This window comes from Carassius gibelio, chromosome B16, assembly GCF_023724105.1.
Source record: "Carassius gibelio isolate Cgi1373 ecotype wild population from Czech Republic chromosome B16, carGib1.2-hapl.c, whole genome shotgun sequence".
NCBI lineage: Eukaryota > Metazoa > Chordata > Actinopteri > Cypriniformes > Cyprinidae > Carassius > Carassius gibelio.
The window spans coordinates 8116489-8136787 of NC_068411.1; the positions used below are offsets into that span (position 1 = coordinate 8116489).

The 20299-nt window shown below is 37.0% G+C and overlaps 1 protein-coding gene and 1 long non-coding RNA gene across 11 annotated transcripts in view; one reads left to right on the forward strand and one right to left on the reverse strand.

The window, feature by feature from the left end:
* The window catches only part of ube3d (ubiquitin protein ligase E3D), a 35431-nt gene extending 30669 nt beyond the window's left edge, over positions 1–4762 (forward strand). For all 10 annotated transcript variants that reach the window (XM_052578466.1, XM_052578471.1, XM_052578468.1 and 7 more), the window contains 2 exons: positions 11–149; positions 4659–4762. In XM_052578466.1, coding sequence (XP_052434426.1) covers positions 11–149; positions 4659–4679 — 160 coding nt within the window. In that variant the 3' untranslated portion in view covers positions 4680–4762. The remainder of the gene's footprint in view (positions 1–10; positions 150–4658) is intronic.
* Positions 4763–5078: 316 nt separating this feature from the next.
* Positions 5079–19878, reverse strand: LOC127974910 (uncharacterized). The gene is made up of 3 exons (XR_008157408.1): positions 15449–19878; positions 8251–8426; positions 5079–6934 (listed from the first exon to the last, which is right to left on the reverse strand). It is a non-coding gene; the product is annotated as an uncharacterized LOC127974910 (long non-coding RNA).
* Between the last annotated feature and the right edge of the window lie 421 nt (positions 19879–20299).

Below are 20299 nucleotides of genomic sequence, written 5' to 3' on the forward strand. Positions count from 1 at the left end.
CTGTTTCTAGTGTGGTGGATGTCTGGGAGAAGGACATTGGTGTTCATCCTCTGCCGCTCCCTCAGAGCTCATGTGAGGAGCTCCAGAAGCTCCTGATGTCCAGCACCTCCAGACTGCCTACATTCCTGCGCTTCATGAAGTCATATCAGGTCACATACCGCTCTGACCACACGCATGCCAGAACATGTGACTGCTTAGTCATTAGACTTCTTTATTCCTTGTTCTTTCAGTTATATTTATTCATTTAGGAGATGCTTTCATCCAAATCTAATACAACAATAATATGAGAAACGATACAAAATTCCAAAATTGTCTAGAAAAGAACAGACTAGGGTACAAATGTACTATAAGTGTGACACAGTAAAGAAACCCTATAATAGAGTGCTGTAGTGATTGCTGTAGTAGTTTTATAGTAGCCTATTGCAGAAAATAAGCTCTGAAGCCAACAAAGGTTAATGAATGTTAAACGGTTTGTTTATTATGATAATCTTTACAAATGAACACAATGTTTAACACAATAAGGCTATAAAAGCAACTGCTCAGTGTGTGATTTTTAATGTCCAGCAACCTCTGTAGTCCCATTTAGACATTTGATAGCAACCACCTTTATTAAGATACTTTTCTATTTTATACTGATGTATTTTATGCCATCAAATCAGCATGAAATTATTGTGAGCTTGTGTTAATCCCGTTCATAATTTCAGGTATTTAAAAACAAACCATTAAAAAACCTATAGACTTCTGAAAGAACCAGAAGTTTAACTAAACAGAAGTTCAAAAATGCAAACTTGTTTCTGAGTTTTGGTCCTCAAAAAATATACCATCACCGAAGCATTCCATCCACCTTATTTTAAAGTGATAGTTCACCTCAAAATAAAATTTTGCTGTTCATTTACGCACCCCCAGGCTATCAAAGATGTAGGTAGGCTATCCAGGATGTAGGTTAGCTGAAACCGTGGTGCTTGGTGAATCATAAAATTAAAGTCAGCGTCTGCCCGTCTTTGAGAATAAAAAAAAAATGAACACAAAATGTTTCTATTTAGTAACCTACTGCTGCTAATTAATATAAAGTCTTGCACAGGAAATGGTGAATAGTCATTCGCAGAAAATAGATTACTCCCACAGTGGAAAATGTGGATAAAGGTGAGTTTGATCATGTTGTCCTTAAATGATGTAAGAGTAAAGCAAATATTCTGGTTAAGTTGTTAAACTGCGATCCATACAGTCACTGGTTGCCTCAGTAAAGATGTATAGCTGTGTTTCATTGGCGTAAGAGCAGTAGACAATTCCATGTTCCTGAATGTCCCATAAATTAACATTGAGGAAAAAAAAGGGGGCCACATACCGAGCCCTGAGGTACCTCAGTGGCTAGTTGATTTGACTTAAACGCCTCTTCCTAGTAAAATACTATGAATTATCTCACTATGAGGCAAGACTTCATCCAGCAAGTGCTGTGACCATAATGGTGAAGATATGGACAGGAGGATAGACAGAAACATCTGGTGGTTTGCAATGTTAAAGAATCCAGCAGAATAAGGATGGATTATAACAAGGCTCTTCTTACTACCTTCTATATATTTCATATGTTTTTTTCTGAAAGTTTTGTTTCCCATCACCCTATTTGACAGCATTTTTAATTGCCCACCTTCAGCTAAGCTGACATCAGTAGCTCTTCTCCGTATTGCTTAAACTGAAATGCCTTTGCATGCAAAAGAATCTCTTTGAAGCAGATGTGCATTGGTATCAGGCAGATAGCCTGGTTGAAACTCTTGCCTCAGTTTCTGTTGTTTCTCCAGCATATTTGCTCCCAATTAAGGAAGCAAAACGGCTGTCTCCTGGCAGTCTTCCCCCCCCCCCCCACCTCCCTGTGAAGAGTTTCAGGACTTGACCCAATGCTGATGCTGATGTGCAGCTTTATCCTCTTCAAAAGAATCTAGATTTCCATTTACATTATTACTGAGAGAAAAATAAGCTGATAAAGAGGAAACTTTTACAAGTGGTGTGCAGAAATTCCTTGGATTTCTGTAGGGTCTGCAAAACTTGAGGTGTGAGGGAACAAGTCTGACAACAGTTGTTAATAATCAATAATTATGTGTTACACGTGGAGTTTTTTATTTTATTTATATATTAGCGCTTATTATGTTATTTTTCATTAAGAATGTTGCTGGGTGTATATATATATATATATATATGAATGATTAAATACATAAACAAACAAACCAAAAAAACAACACAGTGTAACAGAGAACATTCTAACTGAAACAGAACCTAATAAATTGGGAGCACTCTACAAAGGCAGCAACTCAATTAACAATGCAAGCCTGTTCATCTCAGGTCATTAATAAGGAGATTTACATGCTGCAAGCTTTGCGTCACATTAAACAAACGTCTTTTTTGGTCCTTCTTTTGTTGTCGTGGTTTGTTTTGACCTTGTTTCTCGCTAGCAACATGTGTTTGCTCTGCCGTTGCTGTTGCAGGCAACTTTCTCCATCAAGTGGAAAACTATCACTCATCCTGCCAGTTTTTGTAGTGCTCTGATGATAAAAGGGCAGACAGGCATCGTCAAGCACACATGCCTCTGGGAATGCTGTGTACATCTCGTTCTATGCCTTTATTGTGCTGAGAGCAAGCAGACACACGCAAACAACTGACCTATATAGATATAAAAGGTTATCGTTGATCAGGTTTACATGAACAGATGTTTTCCAGTGTTTTGTGGGAGGTTGATCTAGCTAATATCTGAACGAATCGGAGCATAGAGATCCGTTTTAGAAGTAATGGAAGAATTGACATATGTTACAGTGTTTGGTTTGCATCAAATTAAACCAATTAAACCTAATTAAATGTTTTTGAAAAAAAAAAAATTCTGCTCACCACGCTGCATTTATTTCATTACAAATACTTTAAAAACAATATTACTGTGAAATAGTAATTCAATTTTTCAGCATCATTCCTCCAGTCTTCAGTGTCAGAAATCATTGTTATATATTGATTTGCTGCTCAAGAAACATTTCTGATTATTATCAATGCTAGAAACCATTGTACCACAAAATATTCTATTGTTAAATACATAAATTTAATTGTTTTAGGATTCAAAAGAACTGCATTTAGCCTATTGGAATGGAAGTAGAAGTCTTTTGTCACATTATGAATGTCTTTACTGTCACTCTTGAGTAGTGTAGTGCATCCTTGCTGAATAAAAGTATAAATTTCTTGCCAAAAAAAGAAGAAAGGAAATCCTGATCATGCACCTTTGAACGCTAGGGTATATAAACTCCAGTGATGTAGGACCCTCTCATCAGTAGCTCTAATGTATGTAATTGAAATACTGCTGGCTGACAGTCTGTTTGATGCTGTGCATGAGTTAGTGGAAGTGAGCTCACTGAAGACCGTGAGGAATCACAGCAGGGACGAGTCCTTGAGCCAGAGTTTATCATCCGTCACAGGACTCCAGGCTGATTTGGTTAATGTCGCTGCTGTCTGTTTGCCACAATTTTTACATTATATTTTTAAAGTTAAGTGGCTATTGTTTTAATTTTCAGGTTGTTATTGTAAATGAAAAGATCCCAGAATTAGCAATCCTTCAGCAGTTGGACATGATAATGCTGCTGTTTGTGAAATGTAACTCATCTGAGAGGTGACTTCGGGGTCAGTAAGATTTTGAAATGGTTCATTTTTTATGGAAATGTATGCTATGATTTAGCTAGGATGCATCAAATTGATCAAAAGTGACAGTAAAGACATTTATAATGTTACATTTCTTTTTCAAATTAAATAAAATAAAAAAAATTAAATGTATGCATTTAGCAAATAAATGCTGTTCTTTTGAACTTTGTTCATCAAAGAATAAAATGCATCACGGTTTCCACAAAAATAGATTTCTGAAGATCATGTGACACTGAAGACTGGATACAGCTTTGATCACTGGAATAAATGACATTTTAATATATTTTCACATAGAAATGGGAATCAGTTATTTTAAATTGTAATAATATTTCACAATATGAGTTTTTTTTAATTTTTTTGTCAAATGCAGATTTTAAAAAATCCTATTGATCTTAAACATTTAAATGGTAGTGTATGTGACACGACTCCTCAAAAGCATGAAAAATACTTAATGTTATTGTCAACCTTAGTGTGAAACAATGCAGTGCATTGCATGACAAACAGTAGTACACTAATTTAGACCGGGGGTGTCCTGAAGCCCTGCAGAGTTCGCTCCAACCCTGCTCCAACACACAAACCATGCTTTCAGTTGAGCCTGACGGACTTGATTCGCTGGATCAGCTGCGTTTAATTAGGCTTGGATCTAAACTCTGCTGGGCTTGACACCCCTGGTTTAGACCTACTGTCATGACAATAACTGCATTTCAATGCATTTTCAAACCAATTTTGGAAAAACAAAAAACATTTAATAGTCCACTGAGATGAAGGATTAGGAGAAATAATGAGTTACACTAATTCCAGTTCATTCTAAACCCTAGTTGAGAACATTGCACTGCGGTATTTCATGCATATTAATATTATATACTTCATATTTTGACATGTAGTAAGTCCTACAGATCTTCTATGGGTTTTTTGCACAGTGTACATATTGTATTTGACTGCAGACTTTGTGAGAGTGATCTAAACACAGTCTGTTCATCTTCTCTCTGCAGGTGGCCTACATGACGATGTGATGCGCTCAGACACCACTGGAGCAGTTCATCAGCACAGAAGTCAGATATGAAAACATTAAACACTTTTATATAAAAGCCTGAAAGAGTTTTTTTCTTCTTCTTCTCCGTATACCAAGGTCTGCAGGATATTATACGAAGTGGCTCATGTATCTTTCTAACTGGGGTTTTGATGACAGGTGTTGTCTAGCCATCTGTAAAAGGTTAAATAGCCATCAAGCACATTAAATATAACTCCAGTCACTCTTAAAACATGTTTCTGATAGCCGAGAGTGTGTGTGTGTGTGTATTTATAAGTACAGTGAGGGGATATTTTGGACAGGGCTGCTGTGGCACTGAAGGGATGAATAAGCTCATAAACACATGAGCTGGTGAACTGTGAACAGACCTACTTCACTAATTGTAGGAGAAATGGCACAAACTATTCTTTGACATTTTATTAAGACATAATATATAGCATAATAAAAACAGAGTGGATAAAATTATGGGAGGACCCCAGAAGATGATATTAAACATCAGGAACTTAATGGAAGCGTTTGGCTCGGTTCTTCTTGAGCGCTTTCATAGCTCTCAATCCTTAAAGATCATCTTTCTTCAAGTAGATCCTTCAGTCTGAAGATGGAGATGGATGAACTCTGATTCGCACTGGTGAACACTCACATGAGGAAACTTGAGGAACATGAGGAAAATAGCATCGATCGGTCACTCTTCTTTCAGATGCTTCCATGATCTTTAAGTGTTGAAATGAAAATCTGGATTATTTACTTACACTCTGCTGCTACAAACATGATTTGTGTCTTTAACATTTGCTAACAACACCATTAATAACATGGGAGGTAAAGAGAAAATAACTATTAAGAAGAAAAGCAATTATAGAAATTAAATATCATCAAAGGGATTCTGGAAATGTCAGTTTACAGTTTATAATTGTAAATTGTTCTTGCAAAAAGAAACACACACACACACACACATATATTAAAATTAAACCGAAAACAGAATAAAATTGAAGTCTGATTTAGTATTACTCTACAATACTGTTCCATTTGTAAATTTGAGTTACCTACATTAGTTATGAACTTGCAATGAAAACTACTTCTAATGCATTTACTAATCTTAGTTTATTTTAATCTCAACATGTTAACGTCATCAATCAAAATACTGTATTTTTCGGACTATAAGTCGCACCTGAGTATCAGCCCATAAATACTTCATGATGAGAAAAAAAATAAAAAAATATATAAGTTGCACTGGACTATAAGTCGCATTTATTTAGAACCAAGAGAAAACATTACAGTGTAGACTACAGGAGAACTGAGCAGCATAGAGCGCCCTCTGGCGGCTGGAGACGGTAATGTTTTCTCTTAGTTCATTTCTCTCGGTTCATGTCAAATAAATTTTGATAAATAAGTCGCACCTGACTATAAGTCACAGGACCAGCCAAACTATGAAAAATAGTGCGACTTATAGTCCAGAACATACGGTAAACAAAAAAAAATAGCTTTTTAACATTTTTAAACACAAATATTTGATTAACGTTAAGAAAGGTTAATAATTTCTAAAAAAAAAAATGTGACGCTCATCATTAGTTTATATAAACGATTAACAAATGAGACCTTATTGTAAACCGTTACCTCAAAAAAAAAAAAGTTTATTTGCGGTATTCAGGTTTTTTTTTTTTTTGTAACATGCTAATCGTGCTAGAATCATGCTAGCAACATGCTAGCAACATGCTACTAAAATGGTAATCATGTTATGAATTATTTTTTACAGAATGTCTGAGCAGTTTCTTTCCTTAAATTGACAGTGGATGCTGATTTGTATCATCAGGCTCAAAAAAGATCAAATCCGCATGAAACTATCACAAAAGTAGGTCTTTCTGCAAGTGCGCTATATTCCAGGTGTTGCGCATCATTCAGACATGTCAGAAGAATGCATGAACGTCTCATTAGAATCGTGCAGAGCAGTGCAAAATGGCATAAAAATGTATTTCTGGTGCTGGTTATTGTATTTTTGGTTGACCACTGTCACCCCGGCCTTTTCCAGCGCTTGCACAAAGGCACCGCAGCGCTTCACTCAGCACCTAATTTAGAGGAAACTGTATTTTCCAGCAGACTGCAGTCCATCACCGCGCTCTGCTGTCTGTGGGCCGCCGGGAGCCGGACAAGCTTCAGGTCCACAGAGGAACACAGTTAGTCCTCATCCTCACTGTGTTTGACAAATAACAGCCTGGAGCCAAACCTACTGCTTCCAACAGACGCCTGCAAAATACACGGGGAACTAGTTTACAGTAATTGTTTTTTTATTTTCCTGAAAGTTTGAGTTGGAATAGCTTCAAGAGTGTCGTTATAAACACAAGAAGAAGTGTTCAAATGAAACTCATTTCTGGGTTTTGGATTACAAAAACACATCATCCCTGCAATACTCTGTAAGTGTGTATTGTGATGTAATCTTCACGAATATCACTCCACAGCAGGTTTGTTTGCTCCTGGTTTCAGTTTTCACATGCATCCACCAGATGTGTTACTTCTGATAAAATGTGTAAAAGCATATTAAAAAGAAAAACCTGACCGCTGCTCTGTACATCTCTGCACAGAACAACTGGATTCAGAAACAACAGTGTGCATGTTTCTCTCTTATTTGCTGGAGGTAGTAGTATAAAACCTTTTTTTTCTTTTATGCCAAAAATCATTAGGATATTAAGTAAAGATCATATTCCATCAACATATTTTGTTAATTTCCTACCTTAAATATATCAAAACCTAATTTTTGATTAGTGATATGCATTGCTAAAAACTTCATTTGGACAAATTTAAAGATGATTTTCTCAATATGTAATTTTTTCGCTCCCTCAGATTCCAGATTTTCAAATAGTTGCATCTCAGAAAAATATTGTCCTCCCAACAAACCATACATCGATGGAAAGATTATTAATCCAGATTTCATGTGATGTATAAATCTCTATTAAAAAATGTTGACACTTAAGACTAGTTTTGTGGTCCGTGGTCACACACACACACACACAAACACACACAGTGGGAGCATGTAATGAACCTTACATCAGGCTTTTATTGTTTAGTATGATATAGTGAGAATTTGGAGCTCATTCTCAGTGAGGAAAAAACACGTCTCTTTTATTCAGAGACTTAAACTGAGCAAAAATATGCAATTTGATACAAATTCTGATATTTATATGGAAAAAGTCAGATGAATTTCTGATGCCTGTAATGTAAATCAATGAGATCTTTATAACAGTATAGCAGATACTTACCATAAAATTATAGAAACATCAGTCATAACTCTATATTGCTAATAATGTCGTTCATGATAATTAAATAATCAAAACACATAATGCAATGCAATACAATGATGACACTTTAGGATTGTAATAATATTTCACAGTTTTACTGACTTTACTGTATTTTTGATTAAATAAATACAGCCTTGGTGAGCAGAAGGCTTCTAATCTAGCAGACGTATGACGTGTATTGTGTGATGTTGGATGTTTTATCACGCTGTCTGGGCAGCTCATAGGTTTTGATATGGTTTCTTTAACAGATATGATAGTGAAACAAACCTGCGGTGGAAGCGGTCGTCCTGGTCGGGTCGCAGAAGCACCGTAGTGAGAACTTTCCTCTTTCTTACTTCAGCAAATAATGTGAATGAGTTTGCAGAAGTTTTTGTCTCTGGGCGCTTCAGTGATCTGTCTGTAAAAGGCCTTTCGGGTGTCTGCGGTGCATCCAGAGAAAACGGCTTGGAAAGAAAATGAAAGAACTGTCAGTGAAGAAAGATCAAATAATGATTTACAAAGTTTATAAAACCTACCTGCAGAAAGAGTGATTTCTATAATACTAGAGTCCCTCAGACCTCAGCTAATTCTGTTGTACTCTATGCTTTTACCAGTCTGAAGAAGAGGACTTTATTTTGCATTGAAATGTAACAAGCGAAGATCTTCAGGTTTTTAAACGAAGCACACTGACACATCCCAGAAACACATGAGCAATACAATTTAGGGCCTTCAGCTGAGTAAACCCTTATTAAAAAAAATATTACAGTAATTAATTAAAATCATATTAAATTCACTACAAATATTTCAGGGTCAGTGAGATTAGCTTTGAATTCATTCTTTAATTCAGCAAGGATGCAATAAATTGATCAAAAGTGACAGTAAAGACATTTATAATGTTACAAATTATTTCTATTTCAAATAAATGCTGAAGATTCTATTCAACTGTGAATCCTGGAAAATGTAATGTATCATGGTTTCCAGGAAAAAAAAAAAAAAATCTGGCACAACTGTTTTCAGCATTGATAACAATCAGAAATGTTTCTTGAGCAGTAAATCATCATATTATTCTGATTTCTGAAGATCATGTGACACTGAACTGAATTCAATGATAAATGATAACTGAATTTAATGATGAACTGTCTTTAACTGTCATTTTGCATTATTGAGACACTGTTTTCCAAATGAATGTTGTTCAGTGCTTTGACGCAATGCATTTTGTTTAAAGCGCAATATAAATAAAGGTGATTGATTGATTGAAGACTGGAGGAATCATGCATGATGAATAAAAACTCAGCTGTGGTATTCACATAGAAATCATTTCCTATGAATTTTACTGTATTTTTGATTAAATAATGAATGAATAATTGTCTTGATGAATAGACTTCTTTTAAAAACATTAAGGAATCCTATATAGAGAGAGATACTGCACATTAGTGCTTTTTTATGAGTTTTATTGTTTTTTAAATAATTGAATGTGTTAAATTGACATCACAATTTTCTTTAAAATCACCATTTCACGCACCCTTTCTAGTAGACATGTTAAGAGCATAAACAGGTTTGATTGTAAACAAAACAACACAAATAAATCCCATCTGTAATCCAGACTTCCATGCATTGATGCTTTTCAATAATTCAGCACACCTGCAGTATTATAATAGTGTACCTATTTCCAAAAAAGACCATGCTTTCTTCAGTACTCAAGGGGTCAGTAGAATTATACAACATGCTGTGGTGACCTCCACAGGGGAGCTGGGAATAATAGATGGACAGTAAGGCAGGACAAGATAAACAGCCCAATTTAAGCAGGAGACCCCCCAGCCAGCAGCCCACCCACAGACCAAGACATGAGAGCAATCACCCAGTCACACAAAGCACACCTGAACAGAGGATGCTACAGAGACGTGAGCCCTGCAGTGATGATACACAACATCAGATGAACTCAGGTCAGACTAACATCATTCAGAGTTTCAGCTTTGAAATGTGAACATCTCTGAGAGATTCACACACGGATCTGTAATTCATTAAATGAGGGAAACAGTTAAGGGCCTGAGTGCTTTCTGCGAGCGGCTGTGTGTGATTTAATATCTTCAGAAAAATGAGTTTGTCCCCACAGTTCAGCTCTGAATTATTAGTTGTTTTGTGTTGAACACAGAGCCCGAGGACTCAGCAGCAATATCTCCCTCATTTGATTATTTCATGAGAGCTCTGCATCAGATAAGATTCAGCTGCGGCCGTGAGCTAGTTTTCTCCCTCTCTTTCTGTATTTCTGCATGTACGTGGGTTTCATCAACAACAAATATGAAGTTATTAATGAAACACGAGACTAGAGACTGAAAGTGTTGTCTTTGCTTCGTTGTGATGGTCATGATTTTCCAAGCCTTCACTGAGAGATTCTGCTCTTCTTAACTTTAATTTTATAGTTGCTAAAAAGTCTTTTAGTGAAAAACTGATTGTAAAATGATTTAGGGGATCTTTTACCCCCACGTAAATAAATGCATGGTTGCAAATAATATAATATAATATATATATATATATATAATCTCTTTTATTATTATTTTTCTTTTATTGAATATTTGGTTACACTATTTTTAAGGTGTCCTTGTTACAGTGTAATTATACATTTAAGTTCTGAGTAATATCAATTAACTTCTTAGGATTAGGGACATATTAATTAGGACATATTAAAATAAAGTGGCAGTTCTGTCGATATAATAATGGTGATCGTTACATTTACTTAATATTGCATGTAATTTAAATGCAAATATCTGTGTTTAATGAATTTCTTTAAATATGAATTTGTAGTAACTCAATGCAATTGTCGTGTTAACTTTAGAAATTGGGATATGGATTACAAGTTCAAAGTATGAAGTTGCAATTACTCAGTTTCTATTTTATTTTTAAATATATATAATATCCCAAGGCAGAAACAATCTGACATAGATAAAACACATGAAAGATTTCTTCATAAATTATTATTAATAATTATTAGTGTTAGATGTACACTTACATCACTGCACAGTTTTATACACAGTGAGATACTCTTCAGTTTCTAGTAATATTTTGAATTTGTTTTAATTTTTTACATTTTTCTGTTTTCAGTATAAATATTGTTAAAGTTTTAGTAATTTAGTTTTAGTCAGTTTGTTTTAGATGTATTTATTTTAGTACATGAGAAATTAAAAATGTTGTCTTGGCCTTTAATTTAAATAAAATCAGTTCATTTTTATATTTGTTCGTATTGTTTATTTCCATTAATGTTAATAGTATAGAGATAACTCCATTTTTATTTTTTAGTTTAGTTTCTAGGTTGTGGTTTATTTAACTATAATAACCTCTGTCACCTCCTGACATCACTGTTTTATTTCTATGCACACCGAAGCATTTAACACACAGCAGATGTGTCTCCCTCTCTCCATTCTTCTGTAGCTCTCTTTTCTTTCTCTCTCTCTCTGCTGCATTCACTAATTAGACCGTTCACCTGTCACATTTGCCAAAGAAAGGTTTTCTTTCCTCTTTGTATGTAAAATGGTCCATATCCTCTCGTCACAGTGAACTGCTGAAGGTGAGGAGGGGGAAAACAGCACAATGGAGAATAATGGAAACAAGAGAAAACGGCCCTATTAACACCATCACAGCTTTCCCTTTCTATCTGGAGATACTTGAATCGTAATGATTCTAGTTCCTTCACTGTTCCATGATTCTTTTAGTGCTTTAAAGGAATACATATTGGAAATAAATTAATACAATTAAATTGTCAAATGATGTTATCGTTTAAAAATATGTAAATATGTAGAAGTGTAAAAGGTGATTTTACACAAACAGAATTTTTAGTGGTGGCAAAAATGTTATTCGGTAATTGGCCTTATCAATTAAACAGCAGTACGAAACAAAACCAAATAAAGAACTGGATCATAAGACTCATCTGTCACTGAATCAGACTAAGCTTGTATGTTTTCCACTGTAGATTCAGTGCTCCATTCACATGCATGTACGAGAAGGAACCAAATTATTAATTCTTAAATCACATAGATTAAATCTGGGTGCAACATTTATTTCAGACCTTTCAAAGCAGAGGGGGACTCTCAGTGAATAATGACTTTAAAGTGGGTCTGTTTCACACTCAAAGTCATCATATGACTACAGGTACGGTGCAAGAGTCATATTGACAACTTTTGTGGAGCTTCTTGCTTTCTTGCCCTTTTGGTACCATTACTTTGTCAGGTCACTCATTACATTTATCAGTGAGCTCTTATCAAAATCACCCCTCCACTCAGAAAGGCAGTGTAACCAGAGAAGTAGTAATGGTCTCCATCAGCGGCGTGATGAAGGGAAGAGTCCCGGTTGAGCGCCACACATCTGCTATCTCTACTGCACACTTCAGCAGTATTACATTGTGTGTTACAGGACAGCATGTACTGTTTAATTAGAGCAAGCTTCAGACGGGCCGCTCTCTGTAAGCACACATTACACTGCTGCATGTTCATTAATGGAGTCTTATCTGATGATCTCCCCCCTGAGGACAACATGAAAAGTTAATAAAGTTTTGTATGCTAGTCCATAATTTAGATTTTTAAAATTTTACACACTTTCTCAAGAGTTAAACAGGTTGTTTTGCATTGAGTGGTTCTTTGTGCATTAACATTATTAAAATTAATTGCCTTTTGGAGCAATTTTGTCATTTTGAAGTCAAAATGTAGCTTATATGATTCATGCAACAAGGAAGTTTTTGTGTGTGTTTGGCTGTTCAAATTTCACAAAATATTAATTTGTCGGCACGACCCAAATATGGTGGTTTACCATTTAATGATAATATAATTTATTATATAGGTATTTAAATGTCAGCATGTTTTTGAAAATGGCACATCGGCGCGTTAAGAAATACAAACAAATCTTTGGATCTTCCTGTTTAGTCCAGCTCCTTGTTTCTTTCTTTCTTTCTTTTTATTTATCAGGATATTTTTCTCTAGTCTTTTGATAGGTTCAATCCTTCAGTCAAGTTTAGTCTTGTAAGTTTCAAAGTAATGTAATATTTTACTACTTGCTATGAAAAAGGAATCTGATTGTGTAACTCACATTGCTTGTAATGTTACCCCCAACACTGTCAATATAGCTGGGTTTCCATCCAAAGTTGCGGATTTAACTTCTGATTATCTCTTTTTATGGGGGAAGTTGTTATGCCCTGTGTGAACAAAGTCTGTATAACTAGCATTTTCAGAAGAAAATAAAAGTCTGCTGATTTTTCAACCAAGTGTATGTCTGCTTTCTCTCGGAGTAACCTGCACACAGATCTACTCACTTATTTGCATCCATTTTGTGTCATCCAGTTGGATATTTGACAGTCCCAGTGGTTTGAAAAACTATAGATCAAACTGGTTTTGTTTTCCCACACCAGGAAATTGACAGGGGGCAGTATCAACATCTTAAATGCATGATGGGTATTGAAGTTTTTGGCAAAAGTCCTTTTTCTCTGTTTTCTCTACTCATGTTCACCAATTATTCCTGTTTTATTAAAAGTCCATCTTGCCAGCAGTGAGTCACCCCTTTAATAAAAGAATCTATAGTTTCAGCACAAAGATTAGTTGTTGTTGACATGTAGAAGTCATGTCAATGAATATGGGTTTCTAACATCAGCGTACAGAATGAACCACTTCAGTACAGACTATTTTGTGCCACACAGGACGTGTTGAACAAGACGTGTTGAAAAGAAGCAATTTACAGCAGGGCAGTGTGATTGTAACAGGTGATGGCTGGTAATATATCAAAACACAGTTTAAATGCATTCAGCTGCAGTCTGGGGATTGGCTCACCTGATCAAACACATGCCTGTCAGATGATTGTGAGCTTTATAGACCCAGAACATTTTAAAACATCAATATGACATGCTGTGCAAACAGGACGGGGAATTAGGGTTTTTATCATCTGAAGAAATGTCAAAGTTTTTATGTTTAAGTTAACTGTTTTTCAAACCGTAGAGAACAGCTTTGCTGTCTTCATAAAAAAAACATCCACTGATTTAAAATGGAGATCTGCTCACTATTTATTTCAATAATTTAATTTTTTGAATGTCATATTTTTTTAATCATATTTGCTTTTATCGCTCATATGATATAGTGAGAATATGGAGGAAAACACCACCATTTTATTTTAATATACAATTTGCTACAGATGCTAAAACTGTATTTACATAAAGAAATTCTGAGGCTTGTAATATAAATCAATGAGATCTTTATAAACCATATAGATGCGGTATAGAGCAGATGCTTACACGAAATTATACATCAGTCGACACTCTATATCTATTTTTGTCTTGATACATTTGAACATGATATTTCTAAAAACTGATGTCTGGAGAATGAAGTAAAGCCAAGCTGCTTCAGTAGTCCATTAAGTGTCCATCTGGAAATATGTCTAACTATATCAAAGTTATACATTTAATTTATAAAAATCTGTAAAGATTTGACAGCAAACAGGCACAAGCTGAAGGTGAATGTTTGTACAATAATACTAAAAAACTTTTTACCTGATAAAAGTGTTCCTGTAGCTCAATTGGTAGAGCATTGTGCTATCAAGCGTTGGGGGTTCGATTCCCCGGGAACACATGATAGGTAAAAATTGATAGCCTGAATGAACTGTAAGTCGCTTTGGATAAAAGCGTCTGTTAAATTAAATTAAAAGTCTAAACTATCAATCAGACGACAGAAGGCATGCAGTAGACACGGTTTTGATCATGCCAATCATTTTGTGGCCTATGCGTAACAAATATGACACAGTTGGCTTTATATGGTTAAAAGCAAAGAGCTTGAATGAAGAGATGCTGATTGCATGGAGTCTCCCCATCAAATCCAATGACAAATAAATGAGGTTTTTAGAGAGTGGTATCCATTTACTCAATACAGCATCTTGAACAAGTGCAAAGTAATGAATGAGTCTAGCTCATGATTTATTTTGACAGAAGTCATTAATCGTAATGCCACAGCTCAGGCGTGTACTACACACTCCATTACATTTAGCGCAAGTCCCGCTTAAAAGCATCCTAACAAGATTATGTTGCAAACCATTTTGGAGCCCCTCGTTTTATCAGTCCCTATATCAGCGTGAGATGGGAACTTACTGCTAAAGCATTTTAATGGACTCGTTCAACTAAAATGACCATCCTGTCATCATTTTCTTGGAAACTTAAAGAGGACCCATTATGCCCCTTTTTACAAGATGTAAAATAGGTCACTGAGGTCCCCAGAGTGTGTATGTAAAGCATTGGCTCAAAATACCCCACAAGTCATTTTCTATAGCTTAAGTTGCCACTTTTAGGGTTTGAGCCAAAATGCGTGGTTTTTGTCCTTGTCCTTTTAAATGCAAATGCTCCAATCCCCCTTTTCAGAAGAGGGCGGAGCTTGTAAAGCCAAAGCTCCTGCCTACACACTGGCAACACACAACAATCGCATGTACTGAAATTGTCATACAGAAACTTTTAACGCCATCAGTTCACACTTCTGTTGTTTCAAGGTTGGCATCATCTGAGGTCTTCTGAAGGGTTGACATCATCTCTTCTCAGATGTTCTGGATCCAGACTGAAGCTTGTTTAAATCCTAGTTGTAAAAACAAAGATCAAATAGAGACATAATTAGCATAGCTGCTGTTCCAACAAAGTAAAATTAATTAGTTTAACCCAAGCTAAAGAATAATAATGCGTATTTGATCAGATACAACTGCAGTATAAGATTATGAGATGCATTATTTGAATGCTTGGCCAAAGAGATGTTTCTTTAATCTTTTTTTATCAAGATGGCGCCGCTGAGTCCGGTCGCCGTCCAGGTCGCTCCGCTTAGATTATGTTTTTATTTAAAAAATTTTTTACCTACTTTTGCTTTCTCTTTTTACACACATTACCTCTGCACTGATCATATACAGCAAAGAAACACTTTTGGACATTAGACACCGCTTCACTGACCTGTTTCAGGACACTTTATCCTCCAACCCATCGTGGCAGTCTGAGATTCTCCGGAACGCCGAGATGAACAATGGCCACCTGAATAACCACCCGAGGCGATGGATCAAGAAACATTGCGGGAAACGTGCTGGGATTCGCAACAGACTGAGGAAAAGAGCACACAGTCCTCCTCTACCAAGCATTCTGCTCGCCAATGTCCAGTCTCTGGAGAATAAGATGGACGATCTTAGAGCCAGGATAAGTTTCTAACCAGACATTAGGGACTGTAACATCCTTTGTTTGTCTGAAACATGGCTGACGCCCTTGGTCCCGGACGCTGCTGTAAGGCCGTCTGAAAACTTCTGTTTTACGGATGGACAGAACAGCCGAGGCCGGCAAATCCAAAGGCGGAGGAGTGTGCTTCATGATTAACAAGAAATGGTGTAACCCCAGGAATATCTCCACACTGTCGCGCTCCTTCTCGCCTCATCTGGAACATTTATCCATTATTTGCCGCCAATGCTATCTGCCACGGGAGTTTTCATCGATCATCATAACTGCTGTTTACATCCCACCACAAGCAGACACTGGTTTGGCTTTGTCTGAGCTTCACGATGCGCTCAGCGGTAGGGATGGGAAGATTCCCCGATTCGCTCGGTGCATCGGCTTAAAAAGTTAAAGATGCGATGCATCGGTTTAAAAAGTGTGCATCGGATTCAAATTGGCTTTTGTATCGCGATGCATCGTTTCTAACATATCTGCATCGGTAAACCCAGATTTATTTCTTTATAATTATTAGTAGATAACTATACTTTCATTATTTAGAAAAGGAATAATATTTTTAGATTGTTTTCACCCTTCTAAACTGTTTTTCAAGCACGTCTCTCTTCACTGTTGCGTGATGACGTAAGCCTTTCACAACACTACAGAGACCGGGGCGTGTCAAGAAAGTCACATAGATTAACATGGCAGAGGTAGAGCAGTTGCATCCTCCACCAAGTAGTTACAAATCCAGTGTGTGGAAACACTTTGGCTTTTATAAGAAAGCTGGAAATCTTGATAAAACCCATGCAATTTGTAAAATATGTCGTGCCGCTATAAAATATACAGCACGACAAATCTGACAACACACCTGAAGCGCCGACACGGTGTGAGTTTGGAGACGCCGGCCGCCTCCTCCTCCTCCTCCTCCTCTCACTCGGATTTAGCCGAACCTGCCACTGCTAGCGGGACGCCGGGTGAGCAAACGATCAAAACTTTTTTTCAATCGAAGTTGCCTAACAGTTCTGCTCGGATCAACTGATATTTCTTAAGAAAAACCTTAAAAGAGCATATTTAAGTTAAATTTAATCTGATGAGTCTGGTTTACAGCAGCCTGTGACTGCCTATACTAGTTTATTTTATTTTCATTATTTTTTTTTTTACATTTGAATACAGTTATGAAATAACTGACAAATTTTTTTTTTTTGGTACTTCATATTATTATTGGTTATGTCAAAATAGCACCTGTTTTCTGTTCACTGAGTAAGCCTGTCTGCTGAAAGCACATTCATCTGCTAGCATGTTATGGAACTTTTCTTCAGTTTACCTCTGAGCAGCATCCTTAAATTGTTTCACTGTTAAATGTTTGAGCTTTTAAAAGTTTAAGTAGGGACAAAACAGGAAAAAAAATTTGGTTTTATTTAATATTTTTTTGCACTACCAAAGCCTATTTGTATAAGGGTCATGCACTACAAATCAGAAGGCACTTAAGTTAATTTATGATTTGTTGTCTGAAACAAAGAAATAAAACATAATGTCTGTAACATAATGAAATGCATATCATGATTTGTTTCATTGCATCATACCGCATCGAATCGTGTTGAATCGAATCGAAATCGGATCGCACTGCATTGTAACAGAGGTGTATCGTATCGTATCGCATCGCTAGCTGCTTCATGTATCTTTAATGTATCGTATCGTTGGCTATGCATCGAGATGCGTATCGCATCGGCCTCAGTTATGGAGATGCACATCCCTACTCAGCGGTTACATCAACAAACATCCTGACGCTGCTATTATCATCGCTGGGGACTTTAATAAAGCAAAACTCAGGCAAGTTATGCTTAATTTTTTATCAACATGTATATCCTGTCCAACCAGAGGACCGAATACACTGGATCATTGCTACACACAGTTTAAAAATGCCTACAAAGCTCGCTCACTACCGCCTTTCGGCAAATCAGACCATGCCGCCATTTTCCTCAAACCGGATTATAAACAAAGGCTCGTTCAAGATCCCCCGGTGCAGAGGGTGGTGACGCGATGGTCCCCCAATCAGAAGCAACTCTACAGGCTGCTCTTGATGACGCAGACTGGGAAATGTTTCACGCAAGTTTATCTGACGTCAGCGAGTTCAAGGATGTAGCATTAATCTTTGTAAACACGCTAGCCGAACAAGCTACGGATACAATAACTATAAGGACATTCTCAAATCAGAGACCGTGGGTGGACAGATCAATCCGTGCAGCAGTAAACAAATGCACTGCTGCTTACAACGGCAGTCTTCTGTCAGGAAACATGAGCGAGTACAAAGCACCGCCAAACACAGATACAGGGAATGCATAGAGTCACATTTCCAGCTAAATGACTCCCGACGCATGTGGCAAGGACTAAGGACTATCTGTGCCTTTGGACATAAATCCTCTGCAGTCAGAGCAGCGATCATCATGTGATCACCGTGTCGCAGGATGAGGTTCGGAGGGCTCTAAAGCGAGTGAATGTAAGGAAAGCAGCTGGACCTGATGGGATTTCTGGCCGTGTTCTGCGGTCCTGCACTGATCAGCTCGCTGGTTTGTTTACATCCATTTTTAATGAGTCTCTTGCTACATCGGTGGTTTCCACCTCATTCAAAAACTCTGTCATCATCTCTGTGCCTAAGAATAATAAACCCTCTTGTCTGGATAACTATCGTCCAGTTGCCCTCACATCAATAGTCATGAAGGTCTTTGAGGGACTGGTTAAAAACGTCATCTGCTCCTCCATACCAGATACTTTGGACCCTCTTCAGTTTGCCTATCGCCCAAACAGATCCACTGATGATGCCATCTCTCACATCCTGCACTCTTCTCTCACACACATTGACAGCAATAACAGAAACTACGTAAGGCTGCTATTTAGTGACTATAGCTCAGATTTTAATACTATAGTCCCCTTAAAGCTAGCTTCTAAACTCATAGACCCCGGCCTGAATTCTTCACTCTGAGAAGAACATGACTGCGTGTCTTCGCACAGCTCCACATCTATAATCAAATTTGCTGATGATACTGTGGTTCTGGGCCTCATTCACAACAACAATGAGACCGCATACTTGGATGAGGTAGAGAAATTAACATCATGGTGCCAGGACAACTGTCTCTCTCTGAATGTGAGCAAAACTAAAGAACTGATTGTGGACTTCAGGAAGAGACAGCAGCAGCCCTATACTCCTCTTATGATCAGCGGGACCCCTGTGGAGAGGGTGAGCAGCTTCAAGTACCTTGGTGTAAACATCTCCGAGGACCTGACTTGGACTACTCACATTCAAACACAGGTAAATAAAGCCAGGCAACGACTGTACCATCTGCGACAGCTGAGGAAATTCAGGGTCTCACCAGCAATCCTGAAAACTTTCTATTCAGGGGCCATAGAAAGTGTATTGACTCCGTGTATCTCAGTGTGGTATGGGAACAGCTCCAGTCAAGACTGCAAAGCCCTGCAGAGAGTTGTAAACTTAGTTGAGCGCATCTCCGGGTCTGCTTTCCCCTCTGTGAAGGAGAGATATTCATCATTCTCTACCTCACATTGACATACTGACAGTAGCACATTTGCCTCTTGTACATTCCTGTGTATCTTAATATTTGAGACTACAGTATAATTCACATATGCATATTGTACATACCTGTGTATCTTAATATTTAAGACTACAGTTTACTTTCATGCACATTATTTTGCGTTCTATATTTAATTATAAAATATATATATAAATATCTTTTTTATATTTTATTCATATATTTTTATTGTATACCTTTATTTCATTCTTACATAGCTATATTTATGTATATTTTCATCTGTGTTCTTTCTCTGGGGATGGGCACCACATGGCACCCTCGTCCAGATCTTTGGAACATCCATGTGTGACTATTGGACGGGATGTGGCAGACCTAAGTGATCGGCGGTGGCAGACACTATAACTCAGAATAGAGTTTGCTTTGAAGTGAAGTATGTTTGCAAACTGGTGTTCTTTTCGCAGAAAAGACCCCTAAAGATGCCCACTTAGATTCATGCTTTCTGTCTTGCAGAAGACTTTGAAGCATAGGCCGTCACCCTCCACCTTTATAATGTATGTTGCTGCTATCGCAGCACATCACAGTTCAGTGGACTGCTGAAAAC